The sequence below is a fragment of the Elephas maximus genome, chromosome 16 (assembly GCF_024166365.1).
Source record: "Elephas maximus indicus isolate mEleMax1 chromosome 16, mEleMax1 primary haplotype, whole genome shotgun sequence".
Lineage (NCBI taxonomy): Eukaryota > Metazoa > Chordata > Mammalia > Proboscidea > Elephantidae > Elephas > Elephas maximus.
In genome coordinates this window covers 24,458,341-24,474,766 of record NC_064834.1, presented here as the reverse complement: position 1 = coordinate 24,474,766, position 16,426 = coordinate 24,458,341, and the positions used below count along the sequence as shown (strand labels likewise).

The window sequence follows — 16,426 nt, the reverse complement described above, 5'->3', positions numbered from 1 at the left end:
CATTCATTGAACATTTTATGAATACACCCTAAATTAGTATTACTAATACTGCAAGACCATTGGATAAATTTTAGATTGACCTGAAGAATTATCCTAACAAAACTTAAAAAGGAATCAAGTATTCTCAACCTAATATTAAACTCAAACAAGAACTAAACAGAAATACAACTTAAAATGGAGAAAGAGGGCTTCTTTATAAACAAATCAATCATAAATCACTTTAAATGTCCTAAACATGAATAAGATATGCAAAATAACTCTTATCTACAGGTACACAGTTTAGAATGGTTTAAAATCTACATTCCAAGTTTAACTACTCTCTAGGTGATCACCAGAAAATTCCCCAAAACAACCTTACCTTTAATCTTTGAAACACGATGATTGTTTTCTTTTAAGGTTTGTAAAAAAACGAAACACACTTCCTTAAATATTCACATTTTAGGCAAGGCTGGCTTGAAAACAGGGATGCAATTACTCTAAGCATCAAGGGAGGATGGATGGCCAGGTGGGCTGAGGAACAGATAGACAAACGGCTGACATCAGGTTGTAAAAGGGAAGTAAAATGTCCGAGAACACTAGGAATAAATTTCATGGATTATGTATTCACAAGTCAACCTTGGAAAGCTTGGTCAATGTCTTGTCTCTACTTTGTCCCCTTCCTCCACCCTATTCCCCAGTGAGACTATGCCTGAAACACAACGAAGCATATCCTGTCTCGAAATCACGCACATGCCTACGCTACTGAGAAATACTGGCCGCTTCATCGGAAAAGAAAGCAAAGAAACTGACACTTTATGGTTCTGCATGGCATTTATAATTCCAATTCACAAAATTTCTTGCTTCATCTAAAATCGTGTAATACCCAGGAACATTCCGATGCTGAAGCACTATCCATTCCCAACAACGACTAATCACTATTACGGTTTTTTACAAAGAAAGCAAAAAAAGGTAAACTTTCATTACCCTCTATACCCAAATTTTTCGTTTTCATGGTTTCTGGTTAGAAATTCAAGCATCTCTAGTAAGAGGATGCACAGAAGCATAGCTACTTCCAGGTTCTCTGCCTCTAAAACGCAAATCCACCGGAAAATCAGCAACCCTTACTCCCTCCCCTTCAGCAACCTTCCCCGATAACTTTTACATCTCAAACCTCGACACTATTAAGGCCCCCCCCCCACACACGAGGATAAACATGTTAGTGAAGCTGACCACCTAGTGCCCCCCTCCCCAACCTGCCCGCGCGGCGCTGGATATGCAGCCCCGCCCTTCGATGAGGGCTGAGCGACGGCCGGGGCGCTGCAGGGGGACTTGCGACCAGCCCTCTCCCCACAGGAGTCGAGTGCCCGGGTGAGCCCCGCGGCTCCCCCGTGGCGCGCGGCCGACGCGCCGGGAGTCCCGCTCGGTCACCGCCCGCCCGCCGGGGAAGCCACTCGCTGGGAGGCGGTGACCCGGACAGCGGATGCGGGCAAGCCCGCCGAGGCCTCGAAAGGGGGGCGTGACCGCCAGTTGGCCCGGCATAGCAAGGTGCCAGAGATAACCCACAAGGTGCGGCGGCGAGAGACTGGAGCTGCGGGTGGGGACAAAAATAATAGGGGGGGGATCTCGCTCTCTTACCGCTAGGTCCGGATTGCGGCTGTCCCTGTGTGACACGGCTCGGATGACCCCCGCTCTCCAGCCCCTCCAGCAGCGTCCGCTCTCCCAGCGCTCCGGCCGCGCCTCATCACCGACCGCCACACACAGAAACCGCTTTCCCACCAGCTCCGGCCGCGTCTCCACCGCCATAGCGGTCCCTGCTGAACCGGCCGACTCCTCTTCACAGCCAGGGAACCAGGGAAACCCCGCTCCTACCGGCCGCCCATGCTGAGGGGGACGCCGGCAGCTCAGCGAACAAGCGAACGCGGGCTCGGGGCGCACCAAACGCTCTGCCTGGAAGGACACAGCGAGCTCAGTCGCTCGGTGTCCCCGAAACTCCCCTGGACTCCCGGACTCGCAACCTCTGGCTGCAGCTCCAGAAAAAAAATGACAGAAATCTCCACACAGCCGTCGGAGGCACTGAACCACCTCCGGCCCCCGCCGCCGCCACAGCGCCGCGGCCAGTACTACTCCGCCTTTCCATCCACTACCAAGGCTGCAAGTTCGCTGCACGTCTCCTTCCGCCAGCGCGGGCGCGAGGGCGGGAGTCGCGGGAGAGGGTCGGAGGAACCACCACAGACGGAAAATAGTGCCGGCCGCTGCGGCACAAGCCAGGCTCCCGTGGCGGCTGCTGCTTCAAGACTAACCAGGAAAGAGGGACACGGGGAAAGGGAGTGCTCTCCTTCAGCAACACTATTAAATGCGTTTGCGGTCCACCTCTCTATTCGTTGCTCCCTCGTCTGTGGGTGGGGGGAGATGAAGCGAAAGTGAAATGTGCTGGTTCCACGCTGGATCAAAAAATAAACTCCAGGTTAAACGTCGCATCTCCAGAGCGATGTTTTTCAGAACGCAAGCCGCCGTCTGAGTTACCCTGAATTAACAGCCCTGCCGTCTCAGCAGCAAAGCACAACACTTTCTTTTGAATAAAACCCAGAGAACTTGGTCACTGCAGAACACAATCTACGACTTCATAAAGTGAAAACGAAGAAAACGCTGTCATCCTTTCATATTTCCCATTTGCAGCGATACTGATTACGTGTTGGAGCTACTCAGAGATTCACGCCTCGCTACTACTTTGTTATAAGAAAGGCCAAATGTTCCGTTACAGGCTCTGTCGACGTCCTTAAAATTCACAAACTGTCACTGCGCCAATTTGAGTACTTTCAGTACGAGTACATACCTCAAACTCACTGGTCAGATGATAAAAACAAAGAAAGGCTCCAGACTCAGTTATTAGAAAATAACATGAAAAGGGTTTTAGCCAATCACATTTCAGAAAAATAAATTATGTCCAATCGCAACTGGATTTTGTGACCCTGATTCCAAACAAATCTCCAACTTGGAACAATCACTCCTTTTCTGATTCCGCCCTTGAATTCTCCGAAATCAAACTTCTCTGTAGTTATCAGTGAGCAGTTCTATTTCATACATACTTTACAGTGTTTTTAAAAGATAGTTTTTAAATCCCAGTTACGGTTTCTCAGTAGCATTAGTGATTATAATCAACTTCAAAAATTCTTTTAGCCCAATAAAAATTTACTTTAAATTTGTTTCTTAAAGGTTTTCCTAAACCTCTACTATAAAAAGGAAAAAAGTTACCTTTTTAAAGTTTACACTAGTAATCTGAATGGTTAAAAATAAATATTTTCTCTGTTTGCTCTAAAACACCCAAGTTGACATGGTTCATAGCGACCCTACAGAACCGAATAGCACTGACCCTCATGGTTTCCAAAGAGCTGCTGGTGGATTCAAACTGCTGACCTTTTGGTTAGCAGAGGAGCTCTTAATCACTGCCCCCAGGGTTCCATTAACAGGTTGGAAACCAAAATTACAAGGAAGGGAGATTTTAATCGTCACGGTTTAATTTTGCTAAAGATCAAATATGAAATTGCAATAAATAAACAAGGAAAAACCTTTGTCCAGAAATGCATACTGGCAAATTCAGAGAAAATTTTAATTTCACTTGCGCAATTTTTAAGTTCACTCTTCAGTACCTACAGCATAACACTTTGCAAATCTTCTTAAGAATTACACACTATGACTTCCTAAATCGCAGGTTGGATTATGGAGCCAGGAAAGTAACCTGGTGAAAACAAACCAACATACGGAAAAGAAAAGACAGAATCAGGAGATGACAGGTACTATCAACGATTTGCTGCTTTGTGACCTTGGGCATAACAAAATTGTTAAAATGGAGATTGCATCCTAATTCTCAGTGATATTCTAGGAGCAAATGAGACAACACAGTCATCTGAGAAAACAGATGCAAGTTTAACATGATAATAAATCCCATTTACTATAGGTTGCTGGAATGCCTTACATAAAACTGCTAGTTGTTTTCAATTTTGTACACAAACTCCTCTAGATGGGCCTCTTAGAGGAGTGGAATCAGGGTGCAGAAGCAATTTGACCTTGGTTCTCAGTTCTTTCAAACTGGACCAACACCTGAGGCTAATGAGTAGGGGGCTGACCAGACCAAAAGGGACCACCTAGGCGGCCCTGATGCTGCCTACACCTCAGGAGGCATGATGTAACCGATCATGTCCACGTGGTGAGGGCTTTAACAGCCCTGAACCCTAAGGGTCAGATAAGCTTCCTGGTTGGTGAACATGCACAGGAGAGAGTAGTGTGTCCCTCTTTGGGGCTGCGAAGCTTCAAGCTGGGACCCTACCCAGCCCGCACCCTAGGCATCTCTTCATTTGTATCCTTTTTGGTTGTAATAAATATGTCGCTTTAAATATGGTACCAAACCAAAACCAAACCCATTGCTGTCGATTCTGACTCATAGACACCCTATAGGACAGAGCAGAACCCCCATGGGGGGTTTCCAAGTAGCAGCCGGTGAATTCGAACTGCTGCCTTTTGGTGAGCAGCCGTAGCTCTTAACTACTGCATGACCAAGGCTCCTTAAATATGGTACATTCTCCATGAATTCTGTGAGTTGTTCTAGCGAATTTATGAACCCACAAGGGCTGGCATCTGCCGGTTTGACAATCTGAAAGATGTCCTTCTAACTTGTGAACTCTGACCCAGTTCCGGGCAGCCACTGTCAGAGAACTGCTGCCTGGGCAGCTTGGTCTCAAAGACGGTTGTCCTTGTAACTTGTGAGTTCTGACCCAGCTCCAGGTGGCTAGGGTCGAAGAGAGGGGTGCAGTTTGAGCAGCTGGTGATGAGGAGGGAGAAGTGGGAAGGTGAAGACTGGATCCATCACCACATTTTGGGGAATGAATTCATGCTGATTCTTATCACGCAGTTGGCAAGAAAGGTAAGATTTGCCCACTTTGTCCCTTACTTAATACAGCCTCAAAGAACCCACACTACATGCTGAATTCTGTTCTTTTAAATGTTAACTTATGAAAAGCATGTAAATCCACCCAATTCAATCCAAACATTTCAAGTGCTGAAATAGTTTTCCAGAAGGCCATATATTAACCATAATACTTTAATCAAACATCTTGTATTCTTAAAAATATGTTCCAAACTGTGTCTTCTGAATCCCTTGACTACAGCCAATTTCAAGGGTTTACAAGAAAAAAAAAAAAAAAAGCACTAATTTGTGGGTATTTAGTGTGTCGAGAAACTTGAAGTGCTTTTTTTCAATGTAGAATAAAAAGGTCTTAATAGTTTTTCTGTTTGGTGATATTTTTTGCATTGCTTTGTTCTAAAGGGTAATTATATTATTTTATTTTTGCAAGCAAATCATAACTTTGTAAATACAGGCAGTCCCCAGGTTACAAACAAAATCCATTCCTAACTGTGTCTTTAAGTCTCATTCGTAGGTAAGTCAGAACAGGTACACATGGTTTTAAAGTTGAGCCATGGTGGTATAGTGGTTAAGTGGGTAAGTTCTGCTGCTAACCAAAAGGTCAGCAGTTTGAACCCACCAGCGGCTCCTTGGAAATCCTTTGGGGCATTTCCACCCTGTCCAATAGGATCACTATTGAGTGGGATCAACTCAATGGCAACGGGTTAGTACAAGTAAAGGCTCAAAGCCTTTTCAATGATTTAAAAGCTGCATGTGCCCCAACTGCAGGTGATTGTGATGACTGTTGCCAGAAGAGTCTGGCTCAGTTGTTTCAAAGTGAGGGAAAATTAACACAACATTAAAGTATGAATTTTCCCTCAATCTCCCTAAATTGGACGTTCTCAACCCAGGGACCTCCTGTAACATGGAATTAAAGGAAATTTTAAAGTCAGATTTAAAACCTTAGACTATTTGTTTAGTCAATAAGTTTCCTTACATTCCTTACTATCGTAAAGATATTCAGAAAAAAGTCAGGATTAAAGAGAAACAGAAAAAGAGTGATAGTACTTTTCACTACATAGGCAAAGAGAGTGACAGAGAACTATTTAAAATGACTAAGTTCACTTAAACTCCCCCCCACCAAAAAAAAAAAAACCCGTTGCTGTCGAGTTGATTCCGACCCATAGCGACCCTACAGGACAGAGCAGAGCTGCCCCATAGGGTTTCCAAGGAGTTGTTGGTGGATTCAAACTGCCGACCTTTTTGGTTAGCCACCAAGCTCTTAACCAGTGCACCACCAAGGCTTCAAGTTCACTTAGGGAAGTTGAAAAATTAGAAATATGGGCTAGATCTTCTGCTTTTTCCATTCCCAAATGTAATTCTGTCCACCAATAATTTTAAATATGCACACATCATTCAAGCAAACCTCATACATTAACTATCTTAATTGACATAAAAGATACATTGAGAGATTATTTGGTTTAAAAATATTCACAAAAATCCATTCATAAAAACATTGATTTATTAAAAAACTGACATATAACAGGAGGAAATATACTCATTGTACTGATAATGGCCATGATTAGCCACTTAATTATCAATGATTAATAATTCATGAGGTTTAGTTTCAATAGCAGTCTACTATTTATAAGTTTTTCACTTTTTAACTTGGTATAATTTTGGGGAGGGCCAATTATCTGGTCTTAGACATACTAGTGTTTTGTGCCCTTATAGATGTCTACTTTAAACTTTCCCAATAAAGCCCAAAGGTGAAAACTTTGGTACATGTCTCTAGTAATAATACTAGCCCTCACTTATGGAACGCTTATTATTGTCAAACACTATGCTAAATTTACACATGTAATCTCACTTTATAGAAGAGGAAAATGAGGTTTAGAGAAGTTTAGTAACTTGCTAGGTATATACAACTATTACATTAAAGAATTGGGATTCAAAACTAGGCTTTATAATTTATTTCAAAGCCTCCTGCTCTTAACTACTAAAATGCTGCTTAGAAGAAACGCAAAGGTAAATCACCAAGTTGCTTCCTCCACATTAACAGATTATTCATAATTGATTTGTTCAATATTTATTTAGCACTTACTATGTGTCTCACATACTATAAGGCTCTAGAGATAGAGCTTCTGTCCTTGAGAAGCTCACAGTCTATCTGGAAAGATAGACAACAGAAATGCTTTGGTTTGTTTATTTCAGAAAGTAATGGGCTTATGCACCTCAACTAAAACCAAGAATAGAATTGAATGTAAGTTTGTTACCATGTTTACTGAAGCCCCGGTGGCACAGTGGTTAAGTGCTTGCTTGTTAACCAAAACGTTGGCAGTTCAAACCCACCAGCCGCTCTGCAGGAGAAAGGTGTGGCAGTTGGCTTCGATAAAGATTACAACCTTGGAAACCCTATGGGGCAGTTCTGTTCTGTCCTATATATAGGGTAGCTATGAGTGAAAACTGACTCGATGGCAATGTGTTTGGTTTGGTGCCGTGTTTATTAGGTAAACCTTAAATAACTTTGATTTAGGTATTTCCCTAAGCATTAGTTAAACTGAATTCCTCAATCATATATGTGATAATGATAAAGTAACTCAAATGTCACTTCCTCAAGGAAGCCATCTCTGATTCCCAGACAAGGTCAAATTCCCCAATTATGGAATTTCAAAGCATTCCCTTTTTATCTTAGTACTTACTATAAATGTATTTAAATCATTTATTCTCTAATTGATTGTTTTACATGTTTTCTTTGATAGAAGACAAGCTTCATGAGAGCAAGGGCAGTGTATCTTACTCATAATTACACCTCCAGCATCTACTAATCCTTGCACAGAGTAGATATTCATTAAATGTTATTGAATGAACTAATGAACAAATAAAGCAAGATGTACCTTCCTCTAAATCCAACCCATCTAAAAGAAACTTAGAATCTTTAAATCATGAGTCATAAATAAGAGTTCTAATTCTTCCCACAGAGTTATTTATTGCCTTCATAATAATATTTTACATACATTATCTCATTTCATCATGGAGGTACAATGTTAAGCCTTCATAAAACTTGAGCTTCTGCAGAAAAGCAAGGTTGTTCCTGGGATAATTTCTAAAGAACAGATACAGAGAAAGAGTTAAAATTCACAAGAAAACATTCATTTCATTACCAAACTACCAATTTAACGCAAACCCAAAAATGATCCTATGAGTATATATCCAAACACCAGTCTATTCTTAGATTTCTGAAGAGAACAATCTCAAATAATGTCCTTGATGGAGCCAAAAAACAAACATAAGTTTCTGACTGTCTTCTTAGTGCTATATGCAAAGATAAAGGAGGGCAAGAAACATAAATGGAAGGTAGGAAGAAAGAAAGGAGAAAAGCAGACTTTATTGGGCCTTCTAATTTTATGTTCTCCATCATCTATTACCCAGTTTCCAATTTAAATTCTGGCTGCACAGGAACCTACCACTTCCTTTCAACATTCTTTCTCCTCTTTACTGAAAAAGGTACTGTAAATTTTGTCATCAATGATTTAAACTTTTTTTTTTTAAAGAATGCATATAGTATTAAAAATTACTAATCTGCTGAATGAGGAGACAGAAGAAACAAAGAAATGGAAAGCTGCCCTTGAGCACATAGCAAGGGTCTTCCCAGAGAGCCCTGCAGTACTTTTTCTATATTCATCACCCCTGTCATAAAAGCTCCAACTATTAACTACCATTAAAATAAGCTAGATAGCAGTTTGCACTTTGCATCTTCCTGCATATAAGCTCCTTTACTTACGAACAAGTTAGGTTCCTAAACAGCCATGTTCCTATTGCTTTCACTTACAAGCCCTCACTATTGCCACATGTTGGTAGCAAAAGAGCAGAGATGAGTGACTTTGTTGATACCCACAAAAGTTCATTAAGTAAGTGAAAGAACTTCTACACTTGTATTTAAAGCTATGAATGAGGGATCTGAAGTAAAATTGAAACTAAGAAGTATTATCAATTCAAAATCTCAGCCAGCTGACTATATTTCACTGATGCTCTTCCAGAGAGATGAAGCTAGATTCTACATAATGAAGAGCCTTTACATCAAGAACACACAGCTCTGAGGCACATTTCTCAAAGTAATGGCATCTGGCTTCTAGGAACAAAACCAAAACAACACAACACCTAGCAATGAAATATGGGGAATCTTTAGTCATTTCTTTCTTTGGCGCATTCTAGAAACGGACACATGATTAGGTATAATGAGATTTATAATATACTACAAACAAATATGTAATAAAAATAAATTACACTATGTAAAAGAAAGCATTGTCTTCTGGCTCCACATGTGCTTCACTACCAGAATAATTTATTTATTCAATTAAAGAGCGTATATAAAATAGTGCTCCAATTCCAAGGCATGTGTTCACACAAGTCTCGGTTTTAGGATGCCTCTAGGTTTTACTTTAAAAATCAGTTGACACATGAAAATTAGACCCCAAAAAGAGACTTCAACTATAAACTCAAAATTCAAATCAACATGCCCAAACAGTTCTGCTACTCCAGAGCACAATTTTATAATATTACCTAAGATTAAATGGACAAGAGAAATAGTATGTGAAGCATATTCAGTTTTCACAAAATATGCAACTACTTAGGAAAAACTGGTCAACCCCCACTCCACAGAGTCATTTACAAATGAATGTTTTAAGGTGTATATTCCAAATGCAGCAAACCAGATATTAGCAGTCACATAGTGTGGTGTAATGAAAGACTAGGAGTCAAGGAAGTCTAGATTCTGGTCTCTACTTCTGCCACTAACTAGCTGTATACTTGAGGCAAACCACTTTGCTCCTCTGGACCCAGTATATCAAATGCAAAGGCTGCCATAATTTTTAAAGTTCCGAAAGCTTCCACATAATTCAGCAAGTAGGAAAGCACATGGTAGGCTGAAACCTGAAAAATGTTGAAGAATTAACAAAAGTAATCTTGCTTAGGAAAGCAAATGTTTTTAGCCAGAAAGCCTTGAAGATTTGTTCTTTCTCAAAGATTTCACAGAAGATATGCATATCAATCTTTAATACAGACATATTAATAATACAGAAGGAGCCCTGGTAGCACAGTGGTTAAGGGCTCAGGCTGCTAACCAAAAGGTCAGCTGTTCAAATCCACCAGCTACTCCTTGGAAACCGTATGGGGCAGGTCTAATCTGTCCTATAGGGTCACTATGAGTCGGAATCAACTCATAGCAACAGGTTTTGGAATACTAGAGTAAGGGTTTACCAATTAAATAGCACAGTTTTTTAAACATTATCATTGTAGAGTTTCTTTCCTCTGCTCTCCAAGTTTGGTCTTAACACTGTCATATTAAAATAAATAATCTTTCAGAACTAACTTCAAATGGAAGAATTTCTATGATACTCTGCATTTCAAATAATCTTTATATTTGAAACCTTTAACCCAGCTTGCCTTCATATTCTTCTTTGTCAATAACAGTTAAAAATCCTTTTTTCAACTGTTTGTTTTATCTATAAAAAATACCTCAAAATCAACTGTTTCAATTAATTTTGTATCTAAAATTGCATGGAAGCAAAATTTCGTGATTTTTTTTTTAATATTCACAACTTTTAAATTTTCATACAGTATTTGGCTGTTGTGACTATTTAAAAATATTTTAAAATATGCTAATAATGCTAAATATAGCTAAAATATGCTAAATATACTAATGTTTTTTATGTTTCAGCCTAAAGTCATGTTTAGAAAATATTACATATTCTCTTGTATTTTCTTCTAGTAGTTTTATAATTCAAAAGTTTACATTAAAGTTTTAAAATCTATTAATGTATTCCATCTTAATTACAAAACAAATACAGAATAGAGAAAGAGAATGTTTTCTATCAAGTTAACAAAAATGAAAAAAGACAAACATCAAGTATTAGCAAGGATATAGTGAAACAAGTACACATATTCTCCTAGTAGTGTTTGCTAAAACACTTCAGGAAAACAATCTGTCCATCTTTACTAACAGCAACCTTAAACAAATCATACCCTTTCAATCAGGAAATCAGTAATTCCACTCCCTGAAAATTATCCTAAGCCAGTAGGCTAAGGATATAGAAATACAAAGTATGTCATTACAGAATAATTTAAAATAGTGAAAAACTGGAAGCAATAAGTATAGTTAAGTAAATTATACCACAGCAACAAAGAAAAATTATAGTTATTAAAAATAATGAGTATAAAAGCTATGTAATACAAGGTAAAATACTTGAAATGTTAATTTAAAAGTAGAGTATAAAAAGGTCCAGAATGATTACAACTCTGTAAAAAAACATACACTTAGTAAAAAAGAACTGGAAGAAAATACGCCAAAACAGTATCTGTTTTTTTTAGTTACTGGGATTGCGGCCCATTTATTTATTTTCCCTAATAATTTTATAATAAAAAAATATAAATAATGACTAAGACGAACTTATGTGATTTGGGAAATAGTAAAACCACTGGTGCCTACCTAACCTCGTAACAATCTTGTGCCTGAATAAGGCAGGAAGTTCTGGGCCCCTCATTCCTACACTGCCCTGAACCCGCTGCAGCGCCATTCCTAAGGTTACACTTTTTCTCTTCTATGGTTCTGTCTCTCATTTCTAGCTCCACACTTCTGTCGTGAATCAAAAGACGAATCGCATTTCCTTCTCTAGTTTCTTAGTTTTAATTCGTTGATGCTATCAGACATGTCCATGTCCAGTCACTCCTTGCAGCTGTCCTGAGAGAGGCGACCTCACAATTTCTGCACGGCCAGCATTTGAGTAAAAAAAGAGTAGGCCCTCCTAAAAGGAGGAATTAGAAAAGTAGTGACCTTCATTTTAGTGACTTCCAAAACAAAGCAAATGAGTACAGTGGTACAAAATAAAACAAAAAGACAGAAGGTAATGGGGTCAAAAGACCCAAACGATGTATACAAAAAAATAGTGAGGAAAATAACCTTAAATATGCGGGACATATTAAACTAACATAAAGTAAAGAAAGAACTTAGCACATAAAATACATGAAGAGAGAAAACTGAGTATTTAAAAAAAAAAGTTTTAAAGATATCAGACAACAGATTCAAAAAGCTTAGAGAAGTCCAAACAGGGTAAAAACCCACAAACACCTAGACACGTTACCTTCAGATTTCTAAAAACTAAAGATAGAAAGAAAATCACAAAGACAACCAGGGAGAGAGAGAGAGAGAAGTACATTATGCAAAAACAAAACAAAACGCATCGCCATGGAGTCAATTCCAACTCACAGGGACCCTATAGGACAGGGAATAAATGCTCCATAGGGTTTCCAAGGAGCACCTGGTGGGTTTGAACTGCCGACCTTTTGGTTAACAGCTGAACTCTTAACTACTATGCCACCACGGTTTCTATTACATACAGAGAGACAAATATGAAAATTATGACAGACTTCCTGTCAGAAAATGGGCATGACAGAAAAAAAGTAGAATATCTTTAAAGTGCTGAAAGAAAACTATGTGAACTGAGAATGCTATACCCTTTAAAAAGTGATTTTCAAAAATAATAAAATAAGCAATTTTTCAAGGGCTGAGATAATTCATCACCAGCAGAGCCGCATTAAAAGAAATATATAAAGAACAATCCCTCTTCAAATTGTCATTCCTGGCATAGAAGACCATATGATTTTCCCATTTTAAATGGCCAATACCAGTCCATTACAGCTCACTAATGCCTAGTATGTCAATGTTTATGTGTTCCATTTCATTTTTGACAATTTCCAATTTCCCTAGATTCATACTTTGTACATTCCACATTCCGATTATTAATGGATGTTTACGGCTGTTTCTTAGCATTTTAAATCATGCCCCATCAGCAAATGAAAGTCCCGAAAGCTTCACTCCATTCACATTATTAAAGCTGACTTACTCTGAGTAGGCAGCTCTTCCCCAGTAGTATTCTGAGTGTCTTCCAGCACTATATCAAACAGTGTTCTGGGCTATTCATAAGGTTTTCACTGACCAATTTTTTCAGAAGTAGGCTATCAAGTTCTTCTTCCTAGTCTGTCTTAGTCTAGAAACTCAGCTGATACCTGTCCACCATGGGTGACTCTCCCTGTATTTGAAATACTGGAGGCATAGCTTCTAGCAATCACAGCAACATGCAAGCCACCACAGTACAGCAAACTGATAAAAGTGGTCAAATGCTCTACTATTCCAGGAATGACAAACTGAAGAGGAATAGTGTCAAATACATTGTCAAAAAGAACATTTCAAGATCGGTCCTGAAGTACAACGCTGCCGGTGATAGATAGTATCCATACACCTACAAGGAAGACTAGTTAATATGACTATTATTCAAACATATGTACCAGCCACTAAGGCCAAAAATGAAGAAATTGAAGATTTTTTTACCAGACTCTGAAGTCTGAAATTGACCAAACATACGATCAAGAAGCATTGATAATGACTGGTGATTGGAATGCAAAAGTTGATAACAAAGGAGGAGGATCAGTAGTTGGAAAATGTGGCCTTGGTGACAGAAACGACACCGGAGATCGCAAGACAGAATTCTGCAAGACCAATGACTTATTCATTTCAAATACCTTTTTACAACAACATAAACGGTGACTATACACGTGAACCTCGCCACATGGAATACAGAGGAATCAAATTGACTACAACTGTGGAAAGAGACAATGGAGACGCTCAATATCATTAGTCAGAGCAAGGCCAGGGGTCATCAGCCAGAACAAGTTCATAAGACCCAAAACATGACCTCGAGGGCATCCCACCTAAAGTTAGAAACCACATAAGAACTGATTTAATGGACTGAACATTAAAAACCGAAGACCAGATGAATTGTGGGATGACATCAAGCACATCACACATAAAGAAAGCAAAAGTTTATTAAAAAGACGGAAAAGAAAGAAAACAACAAAATGGATGTCAGAAGAGACTCTCAAACTTGCTCTTGAAAGTAGAGCAGCTAAAGCAAACAGAAGAAATGATAAAGAGCTGAACAGAAGATTTCAAAGGGCAGCTCGAGTAGACAAAGTATTATAAAGAAATGTACAAAGAACTGGAGTTAGAAAACAAAAAGTGAAGAACACACTCTGCATTTCTCAAGCTGAAAAACAAAAAAGCTCAAGGCTTGAGTTGCAATATCAAAGGAGTCTATAGGCAAAATATTAAACGATGCTGTAAGCATCAAAACAAGATGGAAGGAATACACAAAGTCAGTGTACCAAAAAGAACTGGTCGATGTCTAACCATTTCAGGAGGTACCACATGATCAAGAACCAATGGTAATGTAGGAAGAAGTCCAAACCACATTGAAGGCGTTGGCAAAAAAATTAAAAAAGGCTCCAGGAATTGACAAAATAACCAATTGAGATGTTCCAACAGACAGATGCAGCACTGGAAGTGCTTGCTTGTCTATGCCAAGAAATTTGGAAGATACTACCTGGCCAACCAACTGGAAGAGATCCATATTTGTGCCCATTCTAAAGAAAGGTGATCCAAAAGAAGGGGAAAATTACTGAAAAATATCATTAATATAACACACAAGTAAAATTTTGCTGAAGATCATTCAAAACCAGTTGCAGAAGTACATCGACAGGGAACTGCCAGAAATTCAAGCCATATTCACAAGAGCACATGGTATAAGGGATATCATTGCTGATGTCGGATGGATCCTAGCAGAAAGTAGAGAATATCAGAAAGATGTTTACCTGTTTTCTACACAAGGTCACTTGACTGTGTGAATCATACAAATTATAGATAACATTGTGAAGAATGGGAATTCCAGAACACATCATTATGGAAACTGTATTTAGACCGAGAGGCAGTAGTTCAAATATAATAAGGGGGTACTGTGTGGTTTAAAGTCAGGAAAGGTACGTGTCACGGTTGTACCCTTTCACCGTACTTATTCAATTTGTACACTGAGCAAATAACCCAAGAAACTGGACTATAAGAAGAAGAATGCAGCATAAGGATTGGAGGAAAACTCATTAACAACCTGCGATATACAGATGACACAACCTTACTTATGGAAAGTGAAGAGGAGGTGAAGCACTTACTAATGAAAATCAGATTACAGCCTTCGGTATGGATTACACCTCAACATAAAAAAAAAAACAAATATCCTCACAACTAGACCAATAAACAACATCATGATAAATGGAGAAAGTATGGAAGTTGCCAAGGGTTTCTTTTTATTTGGATTCACAATCAATGCCCATGGAAGCAGCGGTCAAGAAATCAAACAATGCAATGCAGTGGGCAAAGCTACTGCAAAAACAAAAAAACCAAACCAAAACTGTTGAAATCAAGTCGATTCTGACTCACAGCGACGCTATATAGGACAGCGTAGAACCGCCCTTTAGGGTTTCCAAGGAGCAGCTGGTAGATTCAAACTGCCGACATTTTGGTTAACAGCCAAGCTCTTAACCACTGCGCCACCAAGGCTCCAATAAGCCAATAAAAGGACATAAAATAGAAGCATAAAACATATTCAGTCTAAGAGAAGGCAGAAAAGGTTAAAAAAAGACACAAAGAATGGATGGACCAAACAGAAAAGAGCTAGAGAGATGGTAAATTTTAATTCAACCATGTCAATAATTACTTTAAATGTGAACTATCAAACACAAACAGTAATAGATATTGTCAGTGAGACAAGAAGGACCCCGAAGGTCATGGTCTCCAGGCCTTCCATTAGCCGAAGATGGGAACCATTCCCAAAGCCAATTCTTCAAACAGGGACTGGACTGGACTATGAGAAATAAAATAATACTGGTAAGGACTGAACCTCTTGGCTCAAGCAGACACATGAGACTATGTGGGTAGCTTCTGTCTGGAAGGGAGATGAGAAGGCAGAGGTGGACAGAAGCTGGCTGAATGGGCACGGGAATACAGGGTGGAGACGAGTGTACTGTCTCAGGGGGAGAGCAACTGGAGTATATAGCAAGGTGTATATAAATTTTTTGTATGAGAGACTAACTTGATTTGTAAACTTTCACTTAAAGCACAATTTAAAAAAAAACTTAAAAAATACTGTCAGGATAAAAAAGCAAAACCCAACTATATTCTTCTTATAAATAAAAACCCACTTTAAAGGTCCTGGGTGGTTGAAATGGTTTGCACTTGGCTGGTAACCAAAAGGTTGGCAGTTCAAACCCACCCGGTGGCACTGTGGAAGAAACAAGTCTGGTGATGTACTCCCATAAAAGATTATAGCCAAGAAATCCCTACGGAGCAGTTCTATTCTGCTTAACACATGGTATCTCAATGAGTTGCAAAAACAACAACAAAAACCACTTTAAATATGGAGATATAGTTAAATTAAAAGTTGTTGATGCTGTTGTTAGGTGTCCTTCAGTCAGTTCCAACTCATAGTAACCCTAGGTACCACAGAACGGAACACTGCCCGGTCCTGCCCCATGCTCACAACCATTGTTATGCTTCAGCCCATTGTTGCAGCCACTGTGTCAATTCTGATTGAGGGTCTTCATATTTTCCACTGACCCTGTATTTTACCAAGCATGATGTCCTTCTCCAGGGACTGATCCCTCCTG

At 39.3% G+C, this 16,426-nt stretch overlaps 1 protein-coding gene across 1 annotated transcript in view; it reads right to left on the bottom strand.

Annotated features, from left to right (window-relative positions):
* JMJD1C (jumonji domain containing 1C) overlaps positions 1–10,353 on the bottom strand; it is a 272,238-nt gene extending 261,885 nt beyond the window's left edge. The window contains exon 1 of the mRNA XM_049855057.1: positions 1,615–10,353. Within this exon, the coding sequence (XP_049711014.1) occupies positions 1,615–1,782 (168 nt within the window). The 5' untranslated portion in view covers positions 1,783–10,353. The remainder of the gene's footprint in view (positions 1–1,614) is intronic.
* Between the last annotated feature and the right edge of the window lie 6,073 nt (positions 10,354–16,426).